At 39.0% G+C, this 19950-nt stretch overlaps 2 protein-coding genes across 8 annotated transcripts in view; one reads left to right on the top strand and one right to left on the bottom strand.

Annotated features, from left to right (window-relative positions):
* Window positions 1-3318: 3318 nt before the first annotated feature.
* ric8a (RIC8 guanine nucleotide exchange factor A) lies at window positions 3319-15347 on the bottom strand. Of its 7 annotated transcripts, none has more exons than XM_025056459.1 (15): window positions 15056-15345; window positions 10722-10769; window positions 10410-10614; window positions 9906-10042; window positions 9457-9537; window positions 8851-8950; window positions 8521-8708; window positions 7443-7537; window positions 7179-7329; window positions 6927-7022; window positions 6706-6850; window positions 6259-6403; window positions 4730-4849; window positions 4028-4167; window positions 3340-3607 (listed from the first exon to the last, which is right to left on the bottom strand). In XM_025056459.1, the coding sequence occupies exons 1-14, from the start codon at window positions 15137-15139 to the stop codon at window positions 4032-4034; spliced, it is 1731 nt and encodes a 576-aa protein (XP_024912227.1). In that variant the 5' UTR covers window positions 15140-15345; the 3' UTR covers window positions 3340-3607; window positions 4028-4031. The 7 variants fall into 7 exon arrangements, with proteins under 7 accessions (XP_008309308.1, XP_008309306.1, XP_016888490.1 ...); XM_017033000.2 differs by having other exon boundaries at window positions 3340-3598; XM_008311086.3 differs by having other exon boundaries at window positions 3319-4167; window positions 9906-10039; window positions 15056-15347.
* A 947-nt stretch (window positions 15348-16294) lies between these two features.
* Window positions 16295-19950, top strand: part of ppp6r3 (protein phosphatase 6, regulatory subunit 3) — a 17934-nt gene continuing 14278 nt past the window's right edge. Inside the window, 3 exon segments of the mRNA XM_025056458.1 lie at window positions 16295-16527; window positions 19544-19711; window positions 19827-19950. Of these exon segments, the coding sequence (XP_024912226.1) occupies window positions 19834-19950 (117 nt within the window). The 5' untranslated portion in view covers window positions 16295-16527; window positions 19544-19711; window positions 19827-19833.

Here is a 19950-nt window from a genome sequence, read left to right as displayed (position 1 = left end):
CTGCTGCTCTTCCTGTCAGTGAAATCATTTTTATTCTGCGTTTATTTGCCCAAAGCAACAAAAAAACGACAGATTTCTATCAGAATTAATCAAATATCTGTGGTACAAATGTCACATGACCCACATTCACATTTGGACCACATGTGGCATGGAATGACTGTGCTAGGTTTGTTTACACCCGGCTGCCAGAAGGGGGCCACAAGCTGGTCACAGCGTCACCACGTGCCAGCCAGATTAGAGGGGATTATTTATTAATTATATGAACGTTACCAAGAGCACAACGTAGTCGATGTTTTATACGTGCGTCGGTCATTGGTTTAATTCCCACGTCGGTTATTTTGTTATTTATAACAGCAACTCCATAATGTTGAATTATGTTTTCATTTTCACAACAGGTTTTCTCTCCACTGCATTTGTATTTTTATGAAATCATATGTAAGTGTTCTACGATTTTATACTTTTAATATTTTAATAACTCAAAGAACAGGTCAGGTGGAGCAAACGTCACATTTTTAACCAAACTTGAATGAAAACCTGTTCGAATTTAAACAATTCAATTTCTTTCCTTCTCAAAACTGAAACCAAGAATTCCACAGAGAAGGAAATCTCTGATGGATACACCAGTTACCTAATGTTCTATGTAGCAAATTAGCGTTGATACTTAAAGGAATATTTCATTTGTCTTTGAACTTTTTCATTCAGGTTCATCTTCTTTGATTTGACTCTGGATTATCCAGGTTCATCTGCACAAACATCAGATTTAATCCTGATCAAATGTATTCAGTCTATCCGACACTCAGGGTGTGTGTGTGTGTGTATACGTGTGTGTGTGTGTGTGTGTCTGAGTGTTGGGAGGAGCGTGCGGTCGTCAGTTCAGCTCTCGATGATGTCATTAATCTGAGCCTCCGTCTCAAACTTGAGCGAAGAGTTTATTTTCTACTGTCATGTTTATCTTTGCACGCACAGAATATTATGTACAAAAATCTACAGAAACAAAGATATGAAAAGAGTGGAATTATACTAATTATACCTGTCAATAACATTGATTAAAGAGATGATTGAGTTGTGTCAAAACTCTCTCTCATTTTTATTATCATTCTGTCCTTAGTAGTAGCTAATATACGACGGCGTCACATGTAGAAGCTGTGAAACGAAGAGTGTTTCTTTTCAAATTCCCATCAGGCATTTCAGCATCTCCTGCTCTTTGATTTGATACATGAGTGGAGTCAGGTGGTCAGGGGTCATGTGACCAGGTGACCAGGTGACCAGAAAACTGTGACTTTACTTCTTTTTTACCTCCAGTCCCTTTTTTTTTTTTTTGGACAAATAACCCTGGAACTGTTTGAGCCCAGAACTCCTGCCCGCTGTGGCTTCAAGGTAGCAGTAATCTCTTACCAAATCTTTGCTTGTTTGGCTAACTGACAGGTGTTTTTTATGCTAGCCTGCATTTTGCTTAACATTAAAAAAAAATATATTTCTGTTTTACTTGAATAACTGTTTTTGCTAGTTTTGCCCTTGTTCCATTTTTCCTGCATGTGACTTTGGGGCTTTTGGGCAAAATGAATGTTTGTTGTGTGTTTTATTTTGCCATCCAACATGAAGTCATACTTATTTGAAATGATAATTATAGCTGTTCATCAATTTTTTTGCAAATTTAATTATTATATATGTAACCGGTGTAGTCTCTTCGTTGTGTTAATGAACGCCGTCATGCTGCCGTCACAAACATTTTTAATGATCTGACAGAGTTCATACAGAACAAAATTAATTTTCCACCCGGACATCGCCCAAGCCCCTACAAAATATACATTAAATAAATCTATTGTGCAAAATTAAATAACATGCTAAAAACAAGGAGCAACAGAAAAACACTAACCTCTCCCACAAAGTCCGAAGAAACAGTGATAGTTTTTAGATAAAGAAAATGCACATCAAGTTTCCGCCCAAGGAGGAACAACCCACATCTGTCAGGTAGAACAAATAAATTAATTTTGTGTATTTATAACTACATAACTACTAACCTCTGTTACATATAATTATTGTTTTCAAGATATCTTTGAGTTAGCTTTAGCACATTTAACAATTTTCTCTCAACTTTCCTCTTAAAATGAATCTCTTCCCTTGGAGTTTGAGTAGTTTTCAGTATATTATTGCATGTATTTTATATATTTTGACAAACAGTTATTTGGCTGATGTTTGTAGCTCTAATATACTTTCATGTATGTTGCTTTGTTTGACTTGCATACCTACTGGCTATCTTTTAGCCAATTCTTGGCTAACTCTAGTCAGATGTTGGGGAGATTGGTAAGAAAATTTACAACTTCAACCATAAAGTTGTCTTGTAGCAAACGTAGGTTTTTCTCTATTTAAATTTATTAATATTTAATTATTATTTTTGATTATTTTTTTATTCTACCTCTTGGCTAGTTACACTACAATGACTCACCTTGTTTTTATTTGTTGTCTGTGACTTTTTGGTTTGGTTATCTTGGACTTGGTCTGTTGTTGTTCTACACTCTGTCCTATTGGAATGATGAACATGTGAGACACTCCTTGACAACATAGGAGACACAGAACCTGATTAATTCTTCAGGTTTTATGTGGTTAGCCAGCAACCACTGCAGACACTGTAGGCTCTTAGTCATTAGTTAGTTACAAAAGTTAGCTAAGGGGATCGCTCAAAGTTTCTCAAAGTTGCAAAATTAGGAAAGTGAACTCCTTGTCATTGTGACACACAGCACTGAACACAACGAAATGTGACCTCTGCATTTAACCCCTCACCAAAGTGAACAGCGGGCTTTTTGAGCACCCAGGGAGCAGTGTGTGGGGACGGTGCCATGCTCAGAGGACCTCAGTGGTAACTTAGCAGCTGGTGGATTCGAACCTGCAACCCAAGTCCGCTTCCTTAACCGCTAAGCCACCACTGCCCTAGCTAAGGGAGACTAAAAATTACCAAAACTGACTAAACGTTAAAGCAACAAATTTACATTAGCAAAGAAGATGGTTAAAAGTAAGTGTAGCTAAAATCATCAATAAAAATAGTCATAAAAATAACCTGAAATAACCAAAAGCACATAGCTCCTCTTTCTCCACTGCAGTAGTGGCAGTAGTCAGACATGTTAAAACCCAATCTTGTGTATTTCTTTGATGAGCTGGTCACATGTTGACAAGACCACACTATCCTACAATGAACACATTTATTGTATCCATTAGCCTGTTAACAGTATAAAGATGAAAGATATTTTCAGTGATTTCCAATTATTTACTGAAAGTGCATAAAATATTTAATCTCCAGTTTTCTTTTAGAAGTCACAGCATCAGACAGAAATTCTTAAAAATAAAACATCTGAGGGGTGAAAAACAAAATTGTCAGCATTCGTTTAAATAAAACTTTTATTTATTAGTCATATGATCTCATGAGCAGCAGTGGCGACACTTGATGACTAATTATGACGTTGATGACGTCCAAATCCAGTGGCGCCAAACTCAACTTAGGCAGCGACCAATCATTTTTAGAGAAGCTGGCGTTCCATCGGTTCATCCTGGTTTACATCCACCAATCCTCTCTCCTTAGAATAGGGCGTTTCTCACCTCCTCCCTAAAAAACCTACTTGGGTCAGTTGTCCTCGATGAAAATATTTGTTATTATTTTATCTTATTTATATAAATCATGTGACATTATCCTTATGATGAGTTACAAAAGATGTTCAAAACATCAGTCATGGAGTTGCATCATATCAGATATATTAAGTTTATCTCTGTTTATAGCAAATTATATTTGGGTTTTTTTAAGTCTTAAACTTAAAAAAACAAACCAAAAGAGAGTATCTTTTTAAATTTTTTAAAAATTTAATAATGTTTTGACCCCATTTTGTTGACGTCACGTCTTTGGCATCTTTTTTTTTCACTAAAAAAGAAAGTGGTTAAATAGTGATGTGGTGATATAATCATTCTCCACTACATGTTTACACCCGTCACCATAAGGAGACGGTGAACAGGGTTGTCACACGGCTGTTCTGAGCTGCACCTCCTCACTCCACCTCCTCATCACTGCTCAGCTCCTCTGCAGGAATCACCGGGTTGTGGCTCATGTTCTGCAGCTCCTCCATGGTCATCTCTCTCATCTTGCCGTCCACGCTGAGCTGCATGGGTTTGATCAGGTTGTTCCTGATGAGAGGAATGGTTACAGTAAAATCACCTGTGAGAAGGTGATCAACTTTTATTATCACTCTAGGGTTCGTGGTTATAAGTTTTAGAAATAACTCGCCAAACAATAGCTAAAATAACTAAGGATAATTAGGTTATCCCAGTGATCAAATATTAAATGTGGGCCAAGATGGCTAAACATTAGCCAAATGGCTAAAAAAGGTTAAAAAAAATGACTTGTCTACTTTTGATTTAAAAAAAAAAACCCAAAACAGATTTAATTAATTTTGCAGTGAAATGTGTGTGTCAGTGTTCCTGTTACAGCTATACTGTGGGGAATGTTTCGTCATTGAGGGAATATTTTCCAGTCCTCGCAGAGAGAGAAGGTTTTTACAGGCACTGGTATTAGTATTAGTTAGTATTGGTTTGGATTCAGATTTGGGTCAGATTAGCGTTAGCGTAAGGATTAGGATTAGGCCTGTATTTGTGATAGTAATGGTGAGGGTAAAGCACTGGAAAATACATTAGAGTCTATGTGAAGTGCTCACAAAGGACTAAAACCAGTGTGTGTGTGTTCACTGACCTTGACAGTTTGTCAAACATGTTGAGCAGCTTAATAGCTTCAAGTTCTTTCTGCTCCTCCGTCATTCCCTCCATGGGGTTAGGCTGCTCCTCCTCCACCACGCCTGTGATTGGGTTGATACTGAGGACACAAAACAATAGCAATAATAATAATTTTAACTTTATTCCAAACTCCCTTAAACAATGTTCTTTCTTTTCTAAATGAACGGTCATGAGAGGTTCATTTAAACCCTGCTGACTGTGGTGATGGCGACAGTGCGCCTTATAACCCGGTGCGCCTTATGTATTACTTCTGGTTGTGCTTACTGACCTCGAACCGATTTTAAACATGTTCTAATTGTTATCACAATTAGAACATGTTTAACAACTGTTAGTGTATGGTTGTGTAACCTAAATCCGCGCAACTTCGCTTCGTGCCTCCCAACACCCGGAGACTCAGCGTTGTGTTTTTGAATTGTCGATGTATGGTGCGATGCAGGACGACTCAGACGCATGACTGTCGATTTTTCTTTTCGTGGTCAAAAACTGTTTTCTCTAAATTTCTCCTTTCTCCTTTTTTATCGATCCAGGAAAACACACTCTCTCTGCAAAACAACATCCGCACTCCCGCACCGAACAGCGTCAAAACAACAATACGGTGACCCTCCAGATCAAAACTAGTGACAACCGCCTGACTCTGGAGGGGCGAACAATAACAACAGTGCCCTCCTGTGTCCAACATAGGTCACTACCCATTTCCACAAATCTCCGTCCCTATTTATCTGCGACTCCATGAGCGCCATCTCACCGATATTGACATAACCGAAGTGAAGCAAACTAATTCGGGACTTGCCATCATTCCGGGTTTATTAACCACAGAATTCCAACCGCTAAATATTGGCGTTAGCAGGGCGTTCAAAGTTAACTTGCGAGCTGCGTGGAAGCATTGGATGACAGAAGGCGAACACAGATTCACCAAGACAGGGAGGCAACGCCGGAGGAGTTAAGCCACTATCTGTCAGTGGATCGTGGATGCTTGGGCTAAGGTATCAGTCTCAAATGTCGTCCGAGCTTTCACGAAGGCCGGAATCATCACTGAACAGCTAATTTACAGCAACTAGACCGACTCAAATATTGACAAGAGGGATCTGGACATGCCTGATTGTTCCACTTAATTGTTTCACTGAATGTTTTGCTTCACTTAATGCGCCTTATAACCTGGTGCGCCTTATGGTCCGAAAAATACGGTATATGGAATTTCTTTTATACATAGTTGTATTTTTTTGCATATATACACAACTTACATGAATACCTACATTAATATAGACGTATAAACAAATGCTGCGCCTTATAACCTGGTGCGCCTTATGGTCCGAAAAATAAGAGTTTAAGTTTAGAATAAACGCTAGAGTTTCCACGTTTTTGTTTTGTTTTGTTTCTTCTTCCTAGAACAGTTAAGGCATCCGTGCGATCGACGCGTATCTACCTGCTCCTTCACAAACATACTACATTAGCACTGAGATAAAACAGCATTATTAATGTGCTACTGACTGAGCCTTGGCCTCTTTGTACTCCTCTGTCTCAGACTCCTCATCATCAGAGTAGATCCCACAGTCTTTGCCCCCGCTCAGCAGCCCCCGGGCGACCAGCAGGCCCGCGGCGTTTCCATAGCCAGTGTATTTAATGAACCTTGAGACTGGACAGAAAATACAAAGGTTTCAACATGGTCAAAATACACAAATAAGAAAAATCCAGTGACAAGAAAGTGAAGTAAATGGTTTCTTTTTTCTAACTATAAATAGCAGAGACCACGGGATAATAAATGTCAAAAGTAAAGCTAAGAGGACTAACATTTGGATAATAATAATAGTAAAAAGCAGGTGGCTAAAACTTGAATAGGACATGTTGATCCACATTTCTGATCTATGGATATTAGCTCAGTATGGAAAACCACTGGGATCCACAAACCGAAGGTTATCACTTAGAGAAAACTCTCACCGTTTTCTTTGCAGAGAACAAACAGAAACTCAGCGGCGCAGTTCTTCACATCGGTGTCAATGTGTGTCATCAGGCGAACCAGTTTGTTCCTCACTGCATTGCCCACTTCAGGTCTGTTCTTGACATCACGCAGTGGGGGCAGCACCTACACGCAAACACGCCCCCACACACGTAAATAACACCTTTGTTGTGGTTTTTATTTGCCTGGTTTCAGTTCTTACCTTTGACCTGAGGAACTTTCTGGTCTCTCTGTGGACACGGCTGCTCTCTGTCAGCAGATTTAGTGACGGGAGCAGGGTCTCCTTCAGCTTATGGCCCTGTCCAAATGACATGGAAGAGACCACAAGGACGTTTGAATCACCAAAAAATGCTCTACAGTCTTTGAAAATTCAGATTACAAAACCACATCTGCCTCTCTGTCCCCCACGGAGTCAGACACCTGGTCATGGTACCCACAGAGACTGTTTTCTTACCCTGTCCAACCTTTTCTCCATGAACTCCACTAGCACGTTCACAGCGTCCATGTTGACTCCCATGTACTCCACGGAGCCTTGTTGCACCTTGGGCAGCAGCAGCACGTCCAGACAGGGCAGGGGCAGGTTTCCCAGCAGGTTAACAGTATGGCTGGAGGGGGCGGGGAGAGAGTGAGTGAAATGTGATGTTGAAGGCAGCATCATGGCAGTGATGGCCGTCTGACTCCACTGATGTGGTGACAAGGTGTGTTGTCCTCCTCCTACCTGTGGAACTCCTCAGTCCGCTCCTCTCCATCTGCACGGCTCATTAAACAGTGTCTCATTATGGCTCCTAAATGTCTGTACTCTGCTGCCTCCTCCTACACACACACACACACACACGTTATAGGTAACATGTCCTCCATGGATCTAATAATGTCTGCTTCATATTTCTGTTACATAGGGATTTAACACAAGGTCTTCAACACCAACGGTGAGTGTCTTTCTTCAATTCCTACCAGTATATTAGCGTTGTCTTCAACTAAACAGACTGAGATTTTAGTCAATGATGAGATCATTTAAACTAGAAGATTATTAGATTTCATTACATAGACTTTTGGTCAGATTTTAGTTTGGTGGTGTGCCCTTTGCTTTTTCCTGATAGCCAATACCTTCTTTTCTCCCCCAGCACGCCACAGGCCGCCATTGCTGAGGTTATAGTGTCCCTATTTATGGAATGTTGCGCAGAGTTAGGATGAGCATTTTGGCAAAAGTGTCAGATGTGATGGGCTATAGTTGTTTTTTTTCACTGCTCACCCCTAAGATGCTGACCAATTAGAGGGACAACACAGACAGGAAGGTTAGGAGAAAAAGACAGAGAAGCCAGATTGAGATGGTTTGGACATGTCCAGAGGAGGGACAGTGGATACATTGGTAGAAGAATGTTAGAGATGGAGCTACCAGGTAGGAGAAAGAGAGGAAACCCAAAGAGGAGATATATGGATGCAGTGAGGGAGGACATGCAGATAGTTGGAGTCAGAGTAGGAGATGCAGAGAACAGGGAGAGATGGAAATCAATGATTTGCTGTAGCAACTCCTGGACAAAAAAGGACAAAGTCGAAAGAAAAAGGAAGAAGAAGATCTGCCCAATACCAATCCTGAGTATTGGATTGAGCCATCCCTAGTTTCTATTGCGGCTAAGTATCGTGTACTGCTTCACTTGTTCAGCGTTCAGTGTTTAATTTTGAATTATTATTTGCCCCCTCTTTTTTAAATACATTGTTACGTGTTTTTGTCACGGAAGAAAACGACTTGCAAGCAACCGCTAAAAACCAACAAAGTAGGCATGTTGTTGAAGACGCACCTCATCGACCTTACGCCTTGTTGAGTCAAAGGTGATATTAAACAGTATCTTTAGGATTTCCATGGCCAATTCAATCTGGTTTCGCCCCAGGGGGGGAAGTTCTTCATTGGCAACTCCCTCAAAACCTGCCCGAGCTGTCTCCAGGGTGTCTGGCCAACAGAGACCAAGTGTGGCATCCAAGAGATTTCCTGTAACACAGTACAAGCTCTTTCACATTTAGGACTAGTTAGCAGCAGTTAACTGCTGTTAAAAAGAGAGTTGTGGTACAGACAACTGTTCACACTGAGTCATGAGGGCTATAGTCCAGTGGTTCCTAAAAACATTAGTTACCCAGCAGACTGACGCCATGAAGCTCATGTGCCAACTGTGCTCTGACGTCCACTCTGAGGGCGGTCAGTAGGAACGCAAGACGCAGGTCAAAGAAATGCACCTGGACAGAAGGAACAGACGGATGGGCCTTCATTTAGGTCCAACACATCTCAGCTGTTTCCAACATATACACCAGCAGTGGCACCAGCCCAAAACCAAGTTGGCTGCTAGTCTTCTTAGCCAAAATTAAATGTTGTTTCTGCTTTTGTTTGTGTCGCTAATTTAACTGTTAACTTAAATGTTCTATATCTTTTGCCTGTAAACAGCACATGTGGTTTAAGCTACTGTAGCTAAACTCTGAACCAGCTCCTGCATCCACCTTGTTTTCCTACTTTAGAAAAACTGCTCAACTTGTTTTTTCTTACTACGTATCTGTGACCTTCTAACTTACTTGTTCACAGCTTTGTTTCCAGGTGTCACCTCGTCTGTTTCAGCTTCCATTACATGATACAGTATATGATGTTTGATGAGTATCAAAACTCCTATACCAGCCCTAGTTCCTTGATGTCTTTGTGACTTTTGTGCAAATACTGGCTGGGACCAGTTTGACATACTGTTATACTGTACCTCGTGGTTCCAGGTGGAATCATGACACTGTTTCAGCCTCTCTGAAACTCCCTTGATCAGCTGCAGATCTGCTGCCACCACCTGTCAAAAGCCACACCCACACATCCATTCAAATGTTGTTTATTAGAAACCAAATACCATATTTTCCAGACTATAAGTCACTCTGGATAAGTCGTACCAGTGCCGTCTAGCAGCTGTCAGCGTGAAATTAACAAACGTAAATTTTCAGTGGTACAGCAGTAGCAGATACTGGTGCACAAGGCTAGAGTGCCCTATAGCGCCTGTCAGTGTGAAAATAACAAACGTGAAATTATATATTTTAATATAAAAGTCACACCTGAGTATAAGTTGCAGACCCAGCCAGAGAATACAAAAAAGTGTGATTTATAGTCTGGAAAAAATATGGTGATTTCCAGGTAAGAACAACAGCTGTGACGAGACATTCTGACCTGTCCTGTCTCGTTGTGCAGCAAAATATTACATATGGACTTGAGAGCCTCGATGATCACTTCCTGGTCAGGGTTTTCTGACATGGGGGGGTCTTCCTTCATCAACCCACAGGATGCTTCTTGACCCTGACCCACTACTTTAAAATCAAAGAAAGTAGGGTAAGTTAGGTAAGCAGACATCTGTGCCACATTTTTGACCCAGACCTTTGACCTTTCATTAAATGAGGAGTGAAAATTCAGTTTTTTCTGTCTTTTTCAAGAGCACCTCAAGAGTCATGTCGTACCACCTATGATTGAGAGGTTCAACTGTCTAATGGCAGCCTTGACATCTATGAACATATAGTTTGAAAATGGGAACCATGGTAACAGCTTGTTACTTGCTACATTCAAAGATGGCTTGGTTTTTCAAATTGTACACTATCCAAACTTTAAGACTCCCTAAGCTACACTAACAAAATATTGTTGTTTTAAGAGTCGAAGACTTGCATGATTTCTGGGACATACCTGTCGTGTTGCTGCAGGCAAATGCTGCAGTGCTGGTAACGGAGATGCCAGCGTAGCGTGCCAGAGTGGACATGGCTGAGCAGCGGACGAATGGGTCCAGACAATATTTGTCTCTGGACAGGATACGGACTGTTTCTAGACATGCTAGCTGACACGAAGGCTGCAACTCTCTACTGAGGAAACCCAGCACCAACTCTCCGAGATGCTGTGTCACATGACAAACAAATCAAGGTAGACATGAAGCAACTCCATTCAAAAGAGAATATTTCTATGCCGAATGTTTTTCAACTAACAGCACGTGTTCAGGGTTACCTCTCTGTCCTGCTGCGCTTCACTGCTGAATGTGAAGCACTGGTTCATCTACAGAAGAGAGGCAGAGACAAAAGAACAGAGTTAGGTCAGCAGAATTGACATTTGATGAGATATTACAGATGAGAAAACAAAGGTATACACATTCCAAAATAAGGGTATTTAAATTAAGTAAAACATCCTTGAAAACAATCGTACAAATTAGCTTCGGACAAAATGAGCTTAGTAGGACCGACACAAATAAGTGATACTGTAAGATAAGATAAAGACTTTATTCATCCCACACCGGGGAAATGTGGTTGTTACAGCAGCAGGATAGACATGTATTACTAAAAGTAAAGTAACAGCAGGGTAGACTTGGTATTTACAAGGTAATACAGATATCAAAATTTGAAAAAGTCACCTGCAGGGAACTTTATTACTGACATGGAGAGGATTTGTCATGTCTGTCTGTTTCCGTGTTTTCCTGTTGTCTTTGTGGGATAATCTGTGGGATCACACTCACCTGTTGGTGATTGGCTTCACTTGTGTCACCTGGTGTTCCCTGTGTATATATACCCCTCTCCCTCACTCTGTCAGGGTTTTTGGATCAGTGTGTTGGGTCAGTGTGTTAGATCTCCGTGAGTTTTCTACTATGTGTTTCCTCGTGTTCCAAAGAGAATTCCATGCCTGTTAGTTCTTTGTGTTTTGTTACTTTTGACTTTGTAAATAAAACTACCTGCACCAGAAAGAGTCTCACCAGTACTGCATTTGAGTCCTGCGTGCTTACTGCGTTGCCCGCACACGACAGGGTTACACTTTCTACAACTGTTTTTTTTTTAATTGTTGACCCTAAACATACTTTAAAAATGCTAAAACTGCATGTTCACATTTGGTGCTGCATATAATGTAGTGAATTAATAATTGTGATTACATCAAACTTTTTCTGTGTTTTCTCCCTATATATCTCAGATAATTCCTCTTGCTCTTTGAAAACTCTTGCAGGAGCAACTGTGACAAGAGATTTTCCCCTGGGATCAATAAGTATTTCTGATTCTGAAGGTGAGTTATTCACCAACTGTGCCTTGTGAATTCAAATGGTCTGCAATAAAATCCCAAATATCTAGTAATAAGTAGCAGTTATAAATTGCTACTTTAAATTAAATAACATGATTATTTGATAACAACAGCAGCCATCTTGCCCTTCACAACCAATACCGCACAAAATATGCAAAATATTGCGCTATATTTGTCCTATTTTTTAGAAAGATGATAAAAGGTAAACACATAAAAGCATTAAAGGCTTACATAGCTAACATGAACAGAAGACATAGATGTCACCAAGTAGATAATGAAAAAAGAAATAAATAAAAGAAATAAAAACTATTTACAATTTAGATTCCAAATGAAAAGGATTTGAAGGGCTAAGTTGCTGATGCATGTCAAAAAGTGAGATGTGTTTAAAAGGAGAGACACTATGCAGCATGATGTCAACTGCTGTATGTCATCCAAGAAGAAAACACTGAAACATGACTCAAACATCCACTGCATCAATTAGGTTTGTGACTTACTGATGATGTGTGAAATGTATTTGTCCTTTTCTCAACGCTGGGTGAATTGTATTTTATGGTAAAATGATAAAACGGTTCTTTTAGAGATGAAGGTTTTGTGTACTGTCTACATTACTGTGGATCAGAGCCACCCCTCATCCTGACATAACCTGAAGAAGTATGTTCCTTTAAATCCTGTGCTATAACTCACAACTGTAATGATGAGTGTCTGTAATATTTCTGAGTGGCTTCTTTGTATTCATGAGCTGTCTCTCAGATGCATTAAAGTGTCTCATTAGGCTGTTTCCTGAACGTCAGGGCAGACGTTCTCCTCCGCTATTTTGTAAAAAAACTAAAATGGTTTCAGCTCCTGAAACTCTTAATAATCTGTTCTTTGCACTGCCAGTAAAAAAATCAAACTTTAGATTTAGCTGAAAGTTTGAAGCTTTATTAAATCATTCTCTGCTGACCATTAATGTACTTGTTAAACAGTCGCCAATAACGCTCAGGTAATACAGTTAATACAGCAGAGACATGTCAAAACAATGCTGGGACCATGGACTGTATACATAATTATGGACAACAACCACTGAATTCCTAGCTATGTTGCAAAAGAAAGGCTTGCAACTCTACCTTGAGTGCTCTATTTCATCATTATGACTTATGGTGAAACTGTATACTGCAACCAACTAACCATGATGGAAAAGTAGGCTCCTACAGTATGTAGAGGAAATATCTTTGGTTCCTAATTTTCACTACTCTGTATACTGAAGATCTATTTCTGGAGTTGGTTTCTTTTTAAAAATATATATCCATTCATTCATTCATTTTCATCCGCTTATCCGTTACCGGGTCGCGGGGGCAGCAGTCACCACCCAAATCACATTGCACCGTACCTAAACCTTCCTGCGGGTGGTGAGTCCACTGGAAGGTACCAACCACCCTAACCGGGATTCGAACCTGCCCAGGAGGTGAACCCTGGGGTTCCACACCAATGACAGAGACATTGCCTCTGGGCCAAAGCGCCACTAAAAATATATATTTATGGGATTAAATGTTTGGGTAAGATAAGCAATATGAAAAAACAGAACTCAGTGAAGGGAAAGTTCAGTGTATAACAGATTGTGCAGCTCTACTTCAATGCTAAGCTTATGCTTATCTCTGTTGAGTGCATTGGATTTGACGGGGCTGAAGTCTCTATTTGTGCATCCAAGGTTTTAATCCTGCTGCCTTCATTGAACTTCTACACAAGTAAAAGCTCTGTGTGTCTACTGCTTATTTCAAAGGTGTAATATTGACATTTTAGAACTGACAGTGTTTAACATGGAATGATAGGACAAACAATAAACTTTTGAGAGGGTGGTGAGGCAAAAAGAGGTACAGCAGGTTAGGGGGGTAATAATGTACTTTTGACTACATTACAAAGCAGTGGGAGGTAAAGAATGATTAAATAAAGAATTGAGGACAGAAGGTGGGTACTGTGAAAACTTTAAATACAGGTTTGTGGAGTAGGGATGTGGTAAACACAATAAAAAAATATCAGCATGTTAAGGTGGCAGCTAAGTTAAAATGAGATCATTGTTTGGCTAGATAGAAGGCTAACATCAGCTTTTCCTGTATTCCTTCTGGCAGCCATGTTTTAGTGACATTTAGGATGAGTTGTTGTGAGTGTTGTAAAAACTGGGGAAGGGGCCATTGTGACAACTAGATGGCAATTTTGAACTTCTTTCTCTGGAATGTTTTTGAAACGTATAAATTAATACCACTCTTCTAGTCTATGTACAATATTATAATATAATTTAGATTGATAGAAATGTGTACTCATTTGTTGTCTGACTCTGACTATTTCTTTTTTGCGATGTACAGTATTGCCAATGTTACATTCTCCACGGTACATTGGCTGGGCTAACTAAAACCAAGTTGGTCTGTTTTACTACTTTTCAGAATGAAGAGAGAAATTATATTGTTGGGTAGGACCTACAGTCCTGAATTTTTGTTATGGGTTGAATGGATATGAAAGAATTCTTTTTTTTGTTGACCCCTCAGTTTTGAAACATTATCAATTTGTCACATGGGGAAAAATTGGACACGTGTCTGAATAGAAAAGATGAATAACTTTATGATGAATGATGGATGTTTAACCAAAAATTGATTATTAAAGTATTTGATTGATTATTGAAGTATTAAATATAATACCGACTGTTATTCCAAATGTGTCTGTATTCTAATGTTTTAAAACTTTTTTTAAACTGTATTTTGTAGAAACGTGCTTCACCACCGCCGTGTAAAACACTGTGTTTACATGTCTCTGTAGGTTCTCAGTCATCCAGGTCATTTAATCCAAAAATAATTACATCACATACATACACGAAAGCAACTGGACAAACTGAACTGAAGAAGCCTCTTGTATGAGAGGCGAAACGTCTTTAAACAACAACAACAACAAAAACGACTTTGTCCAATTGCTTTTGATGTAACTATTTTTGGACTGTGTTTACATATTACTGTTCGTTTGTCCTCAAGAAGCCAAAGCCATTAAATAAATGAGCTCCAAGGGTTTAGTATATATCTTGAAGAGTTAATAAGAAGCTTATCCTTGTCTATCCTACCTATGCTGTTTGGGATGAATGCCACTCCGTTAACTCCAACGATTAAAAAACGATACCATCGAATTATGATAATGCAAGCTTTGCTATGGGTACGTGAAAGCATCCTTATCATTTACAGATGGATGATGCGGAGTGGTGAAGTTACTGTTATGTCTCTGTAGCTGCAGAGATGCCTCTGACTACATGGGCTCACCATTACCTCCTTGTTGTAAATCTGTAGAGCGGTCAAAGCGGAGTCCTGCTCTCCTGTCTCCATTTGCTCTATGATGGCACGTAAATCCATTTTATTGCCTCGAAGCTATAGTTGCGTTTGCTCCCGAATTCTTCCGCTGTGTATGTTTGTCGCTCAGAGGGTGTGTGTGCATAGGTTTGACACCGCCCTTAGATAAAATGACAGCATGGTGTCTGGATGCTCAGCAGCATCAGCCTCTCTCAGCAGATTAACGGATTTGGGTGAGCTATGTTCAGAAGCTTCCGGTAGAGTCGGACCAACAAAGAAGTCATATATTACTACTACTACTACTACTACTACTAATAATAATAATAGGGCAAATGGAGAGAAAGTGGTTTGTTTTCTTGCCTTATAATTATAGGTCATTTGTTTTATACCCGTTGATAAATGGAGTGTGTATGTTCTCTCTGTCTGTTTTCACCGGGTTTTTTCCAGTTCAAAAACATGCAGGATAGTTAACTCGCTAACCATTAAAAATTGACGGACATTGATAAATATGTCTGAGCTTGAATGTGATTTTGTATTTTGTTTACAACAACAATAATAATGATAATTTAAAACTTTGGTCAACAGCCCTAAGATAAAAATGTAAAATTGTGGGTCTATCTATCTATCTATCTATCTATCTATCTATCTATCTATCTATCTATCTATCTATCTATATTATCCACCCACATAGCTAGTTTAAAACCAATATACATAGATACATTTCATAGAGGCCTAATCTACTCTCTTTAAGCAACGTTTTCCATGTTTCTTAGAATGTAATGTTTTTGAAACGTTAACCGCTGGATCATAACACATCGAGGGACAGAGTAAATGGTTATCTTTAATTCCTCCCAGTCCTCACTAAATTGGGCGTTTCTAAACGAACCAAATGCCCTACGCGAGTACGTTCAATTCTAAGCTCAAGGCATAAGTGCGGGTGGAGTTACCTTTTATAATTTAAGCAAATATTCCTCCATATAATGTGATCAACTCATAACTTTTATAAAATGTAATAGCAAACATATTAGGTTTCATGACGCTTCCATCGTATATTCACAATGTATTACATAGCTGAAACTCCGCGCTTCCCTGCTGTGCGTTATGTTTTGGACGACTGAATGACGCTTCGAAATGGCACATTATGTAACCAATAGACATTTAAGGCGGGTCATGAACGGCAAGAGCACGGCCAATCGTTTTCCTGCGTCAGTTTGAGTGACAATCGCTGCAGCTGTAGTGGGGGAAGGGGTTGCTGAAGTTGACGGAACCGCCATCTTGAAAAGTGCTCTCTGATGATCTACCTTTTCGCGCCTGTCAGAACCACTTTAAAACGTTGTATTTCTTCCAGCGGAGCTCCGCGTTATCTTCGTGTTTGTTCAGCTGAAGTCCCGGGTCTAATGGCGACATAAACCGCATGTTGGAGAAGACTCTAAGTTTACCCTTGTCTACTGGTAAGTCCACTTGGCAGCCCATGCACTTGGTTGGTGCAGTAGCCGGCTAACGTTAGCTGGAAGCGTACTTGGCCATTTTAACAGTGCGCTGTCAGACACTGCTGTACCTTCAGCTAAGACAGCGGTAAAGACAACAACAAATTCCAGTTCTGGGGTCTACCATTAAACCAACGCTTTTCGCTGGCCAACCTTCTAGTCTGTCTTCCTTTAACACATATCACGTATTGTTTTTTGTTTTTGTTTTTTAACAGCACATATGTCGTTAGTTTGTTCCTGATTTGTATGTGACCACGTTTAGCCTACAAAGGCTAACGGTAGCTATTGACCGTAGCTGGTTGGCCTGAACCGGTGTGTTACCGTTGCGTTAGCCTTAACTGATTTGGACCGTGTTCGGTTCCTAGAATTGGCATTTGACATTAGTCTATGTCATAAAACTAGTGCAAGACTTAAATATTTTCCAGCTACGCAGTGAAAATACAGGTTTATTCTAGTTGGTCATGTAAACGAAATAAAAACTGACTTTAATACGACCGTCATGTGTTAAAGGAGTAGACTCTTAAGATTGTACTGACTGTCTGTTTTCATATTTGTAAATATTGGTCAAAATGTATGGGAACAATAATTTCAAAAGATGGAGAACAAACTCGGTCTCATGAATCTATAGTAAATCTGGGAAAAACGATTAAAATACTTCAAAATTGTATGTACCTGATTTGGCTATTATGCTTGTTTAAAAAAACCCGTAATCAGTATGTTTCTGTGGTTAGTTATTGTCAGTACATACTGGCAGCTATGGTTTTCAGAGCTCAAAACTGCAAAAAAAAAAACAAAAAAAAAGAAGAAGAATATTATGTAAATATCTATCTTTGTATTTTAAATAAAATTAATTAGATTGGCTTTAAATAAACTTGTGCTAAATATAATACTTCACAGCAATAACGTTAAAATTGATCTGATCAAAGGTTTGAGTTTAGTATTTTCTGGCAGAAGCTAAGAGTGCTGGTTGTTTTGGTTTGGTTCAGTTACTGTATACTAGCAGTACAAATGATAAAATTTGGAATTTCTACAGAGCTTCCCTATGTATTTTATCTGCTTTGACCTTTGTGTGTATTTTAGCACAAAGTTTTTTGCCAAGATAACTATTATGTCATCTTTTTGGTGGGGCACAGTTCATGTATACAAAAATATATAACTAGTCACTGTTTTGCTGATGTGTCTTAAGGAAAACACTTCCATAAACCCAAAGTTGCTTATTAAACCACAGCCAACAAAAACCAATGACTCCATAAATGTGAATGGTTGTTTCACATAGAGCAAGTACAAACCTCACCAATATCACTATGCTGATAACTAGGCCGGCTGAAAGTACAGTGTAGGTAGCACTATGTTGCAACTTGACAGCATCTGACAGAAACCGCTCAAGCACAATGTTTGAGAGTTTGAGGGCCTATTCTATAATATTCTGCCCACAAAATTAGACTTGATTAGAAATACATTTGCTATGTTTTTATTTAGATGTATAAGCAAATGTAAAAGAGTTACAAAGAAACATGAAAAAGACCGAACAGCAGTTTAACAGTTACCTCCAACCTAACAATCTAACTCTGTGGTCAAATGTTGTTTATCTGGCAGTTGCTATTATATGTTGTCTGTTGACACAAAACATCTTTTCAAGGAAAGAGAAGTTTTGTATAAATGGTATTTATTTCAATCACTAGCAAAATATATTTAGTGATGTTATGTTTATAATATCATTTGACTTTTGAAATTATCAAAGCAACAGTAATAAACATGTTTCTGTATTGCCTTTGGTGTAGCCATTAAAGTGACACATACAGAGCAAAGGTGTGTCTGCTGACCTCACTGGTAAGCGTAAACTTCAGTGGTGATTCACCTCTGTTGAAAGTAGGTAAGCGTAGATTACCTCAGTGCTAGATTTGTTATAACAAAAGGCACAGGGGTGTATTATATCATTTAACATTACCTCCATTATGAGTTCTCCATTTGGATTTATTGAGATGAGATATGTGACTCATTTATGAATAAAACAGAAGGTGTGTTTAAGGCCTTTGGTGTTCATATGAAATTCATAACTTTTAGATATATGGTTTGTCACTAGATGTTCTCAAAACTCACTGGTACATTAAAAACAACAACCTGACATACCTTCAATTGAAAGACAAAATTATGGTGAGTTTTTTTTAATCAACCTGTCAAATAAGAACTTAATTTAGTATGTAGGCTGTTGATTAATTAATAATGTGATTATTTATAGTATGTTTAGGAAAAAGCATTTATGTGACTGTTAAGATAACATTTTCAAAAAGTTGTACAAAAGATACTTGCTTAATGTGTCTCTAGACCCTAGAACAACCTCTCAAGACACCTGTGAATGATTTAGCCCAAAGTAGTGACGACAAAACTCCCTGGAGCCTCACACTGGAATAAACTACTAAATTTAAGACCAAGAAAGCCCATTACAGCTTGGGAATGATGATGCATACAGAAAGCAGATTGCATGTTCAGATGAGACAAAAGTAGCACCATTAAGCCAGAGTCATTGTAAAGTTATCTGAAGACCAGGGTGTATGCTGGATGGATCTTAATTTGCCAAAAAATAAATGAAGAATGGATGACCTTGGGTGAAGGTTGTTGAAAACCACCACAATTCCCTGCAGGTTGATATTCAACAAAATGATACAGAATTGACTATTAAACTACAATGTAGTTTGGTTTGATTAAGAAGGGCTTACAAACTATCAAGGTCATTTAAGGTTAATACGCAGGTTTTTTTTTTTATTCTTACTATGATAGTGCAATCTGTAAAAAATAAAACCTTGCTGCTCCTAAAATTATCATGAAATAAGTGTGTCAAGTGTGGTGTTCTGTTACAGGTGCATAAACATATTAATCACATATTTTTGTAATGGACAGTTGTTTAAATTTGTTTTCACACTTGTCATAGAATGTACAATACTCAACAACACACCTCTTTTCCTGTATTTATTTATTATAGGTGTGAGCTGTTAGCTGCTGTATGTGTGCTGTTCTTCAGTTTGTTCCTCGCCACTGTCTGCCTGCCTGTTCATCCAGCTAGCCTGGAATGGGCCACAACTCCCAAAGACTAAAACACACCTCTTTTTAATCTGAGCTCCTCCGCCTGGACTCTCACACACGCTCACAGGTAGGTTGTGAATATTAACAAATACATTTCCTTCTTCTCATCACTCATTCGACCCCATACACAGTATTTATAACAATATTGAATTCAGTCTTACTGTCAATATGATCTTTATTAGAGGCAAAATGTTTTGGAAGTTTGACCTCCATACCACGTCCCACATTGACACACTGCTAGAAAAGGAGGATGTGACACTGACTGAGGTCATGGACGAGGATGACGTCCTGCAGGAGTGCAAAGCT

The sequence above is a fragment of the Cynoglossus semilaevis genome, chromosome 6 (assembly GCF_000523025.1).
Source record: "Cynoglossus semilaevis isolate Cse_v1.0 chromosome 6, Cse_v1.0, whole genome shotgun sequence".
Taxonomy (NCBI): Eukaryota; Metazoa; Chordata; class Actinopteri; order Pleuronectiformes; family Cynoglossidae; genus Cynoglossus; species Cynoglossus semilaevis.
This window is presented reverse-complemented; position numbering and strand designations above follow the sequence as displayed.

Coding starts and splice junctions, on each gene's coding strand:
- ric8a (XM_008311084.3), bottom strand. CDS start 15,139: ATGGATTTACGTGCCATCATAGAGCAAATGGAGACAGGAGAGCAGGAC. Junction 10,770..15,055: donor TACAGATTTACAACAAGGAG/GTAATGGTGAGC, acceptor TCTCTTCTGTAG/ATGAACCAGTGCTTCACATT. Junction 8,709..8,850: donor TCATGGCGTCAGTCTGCTGG/GTAACTAATGTT, acceptor ACTGTGTTACAG/GAAATCTCTTGGATGCCACA.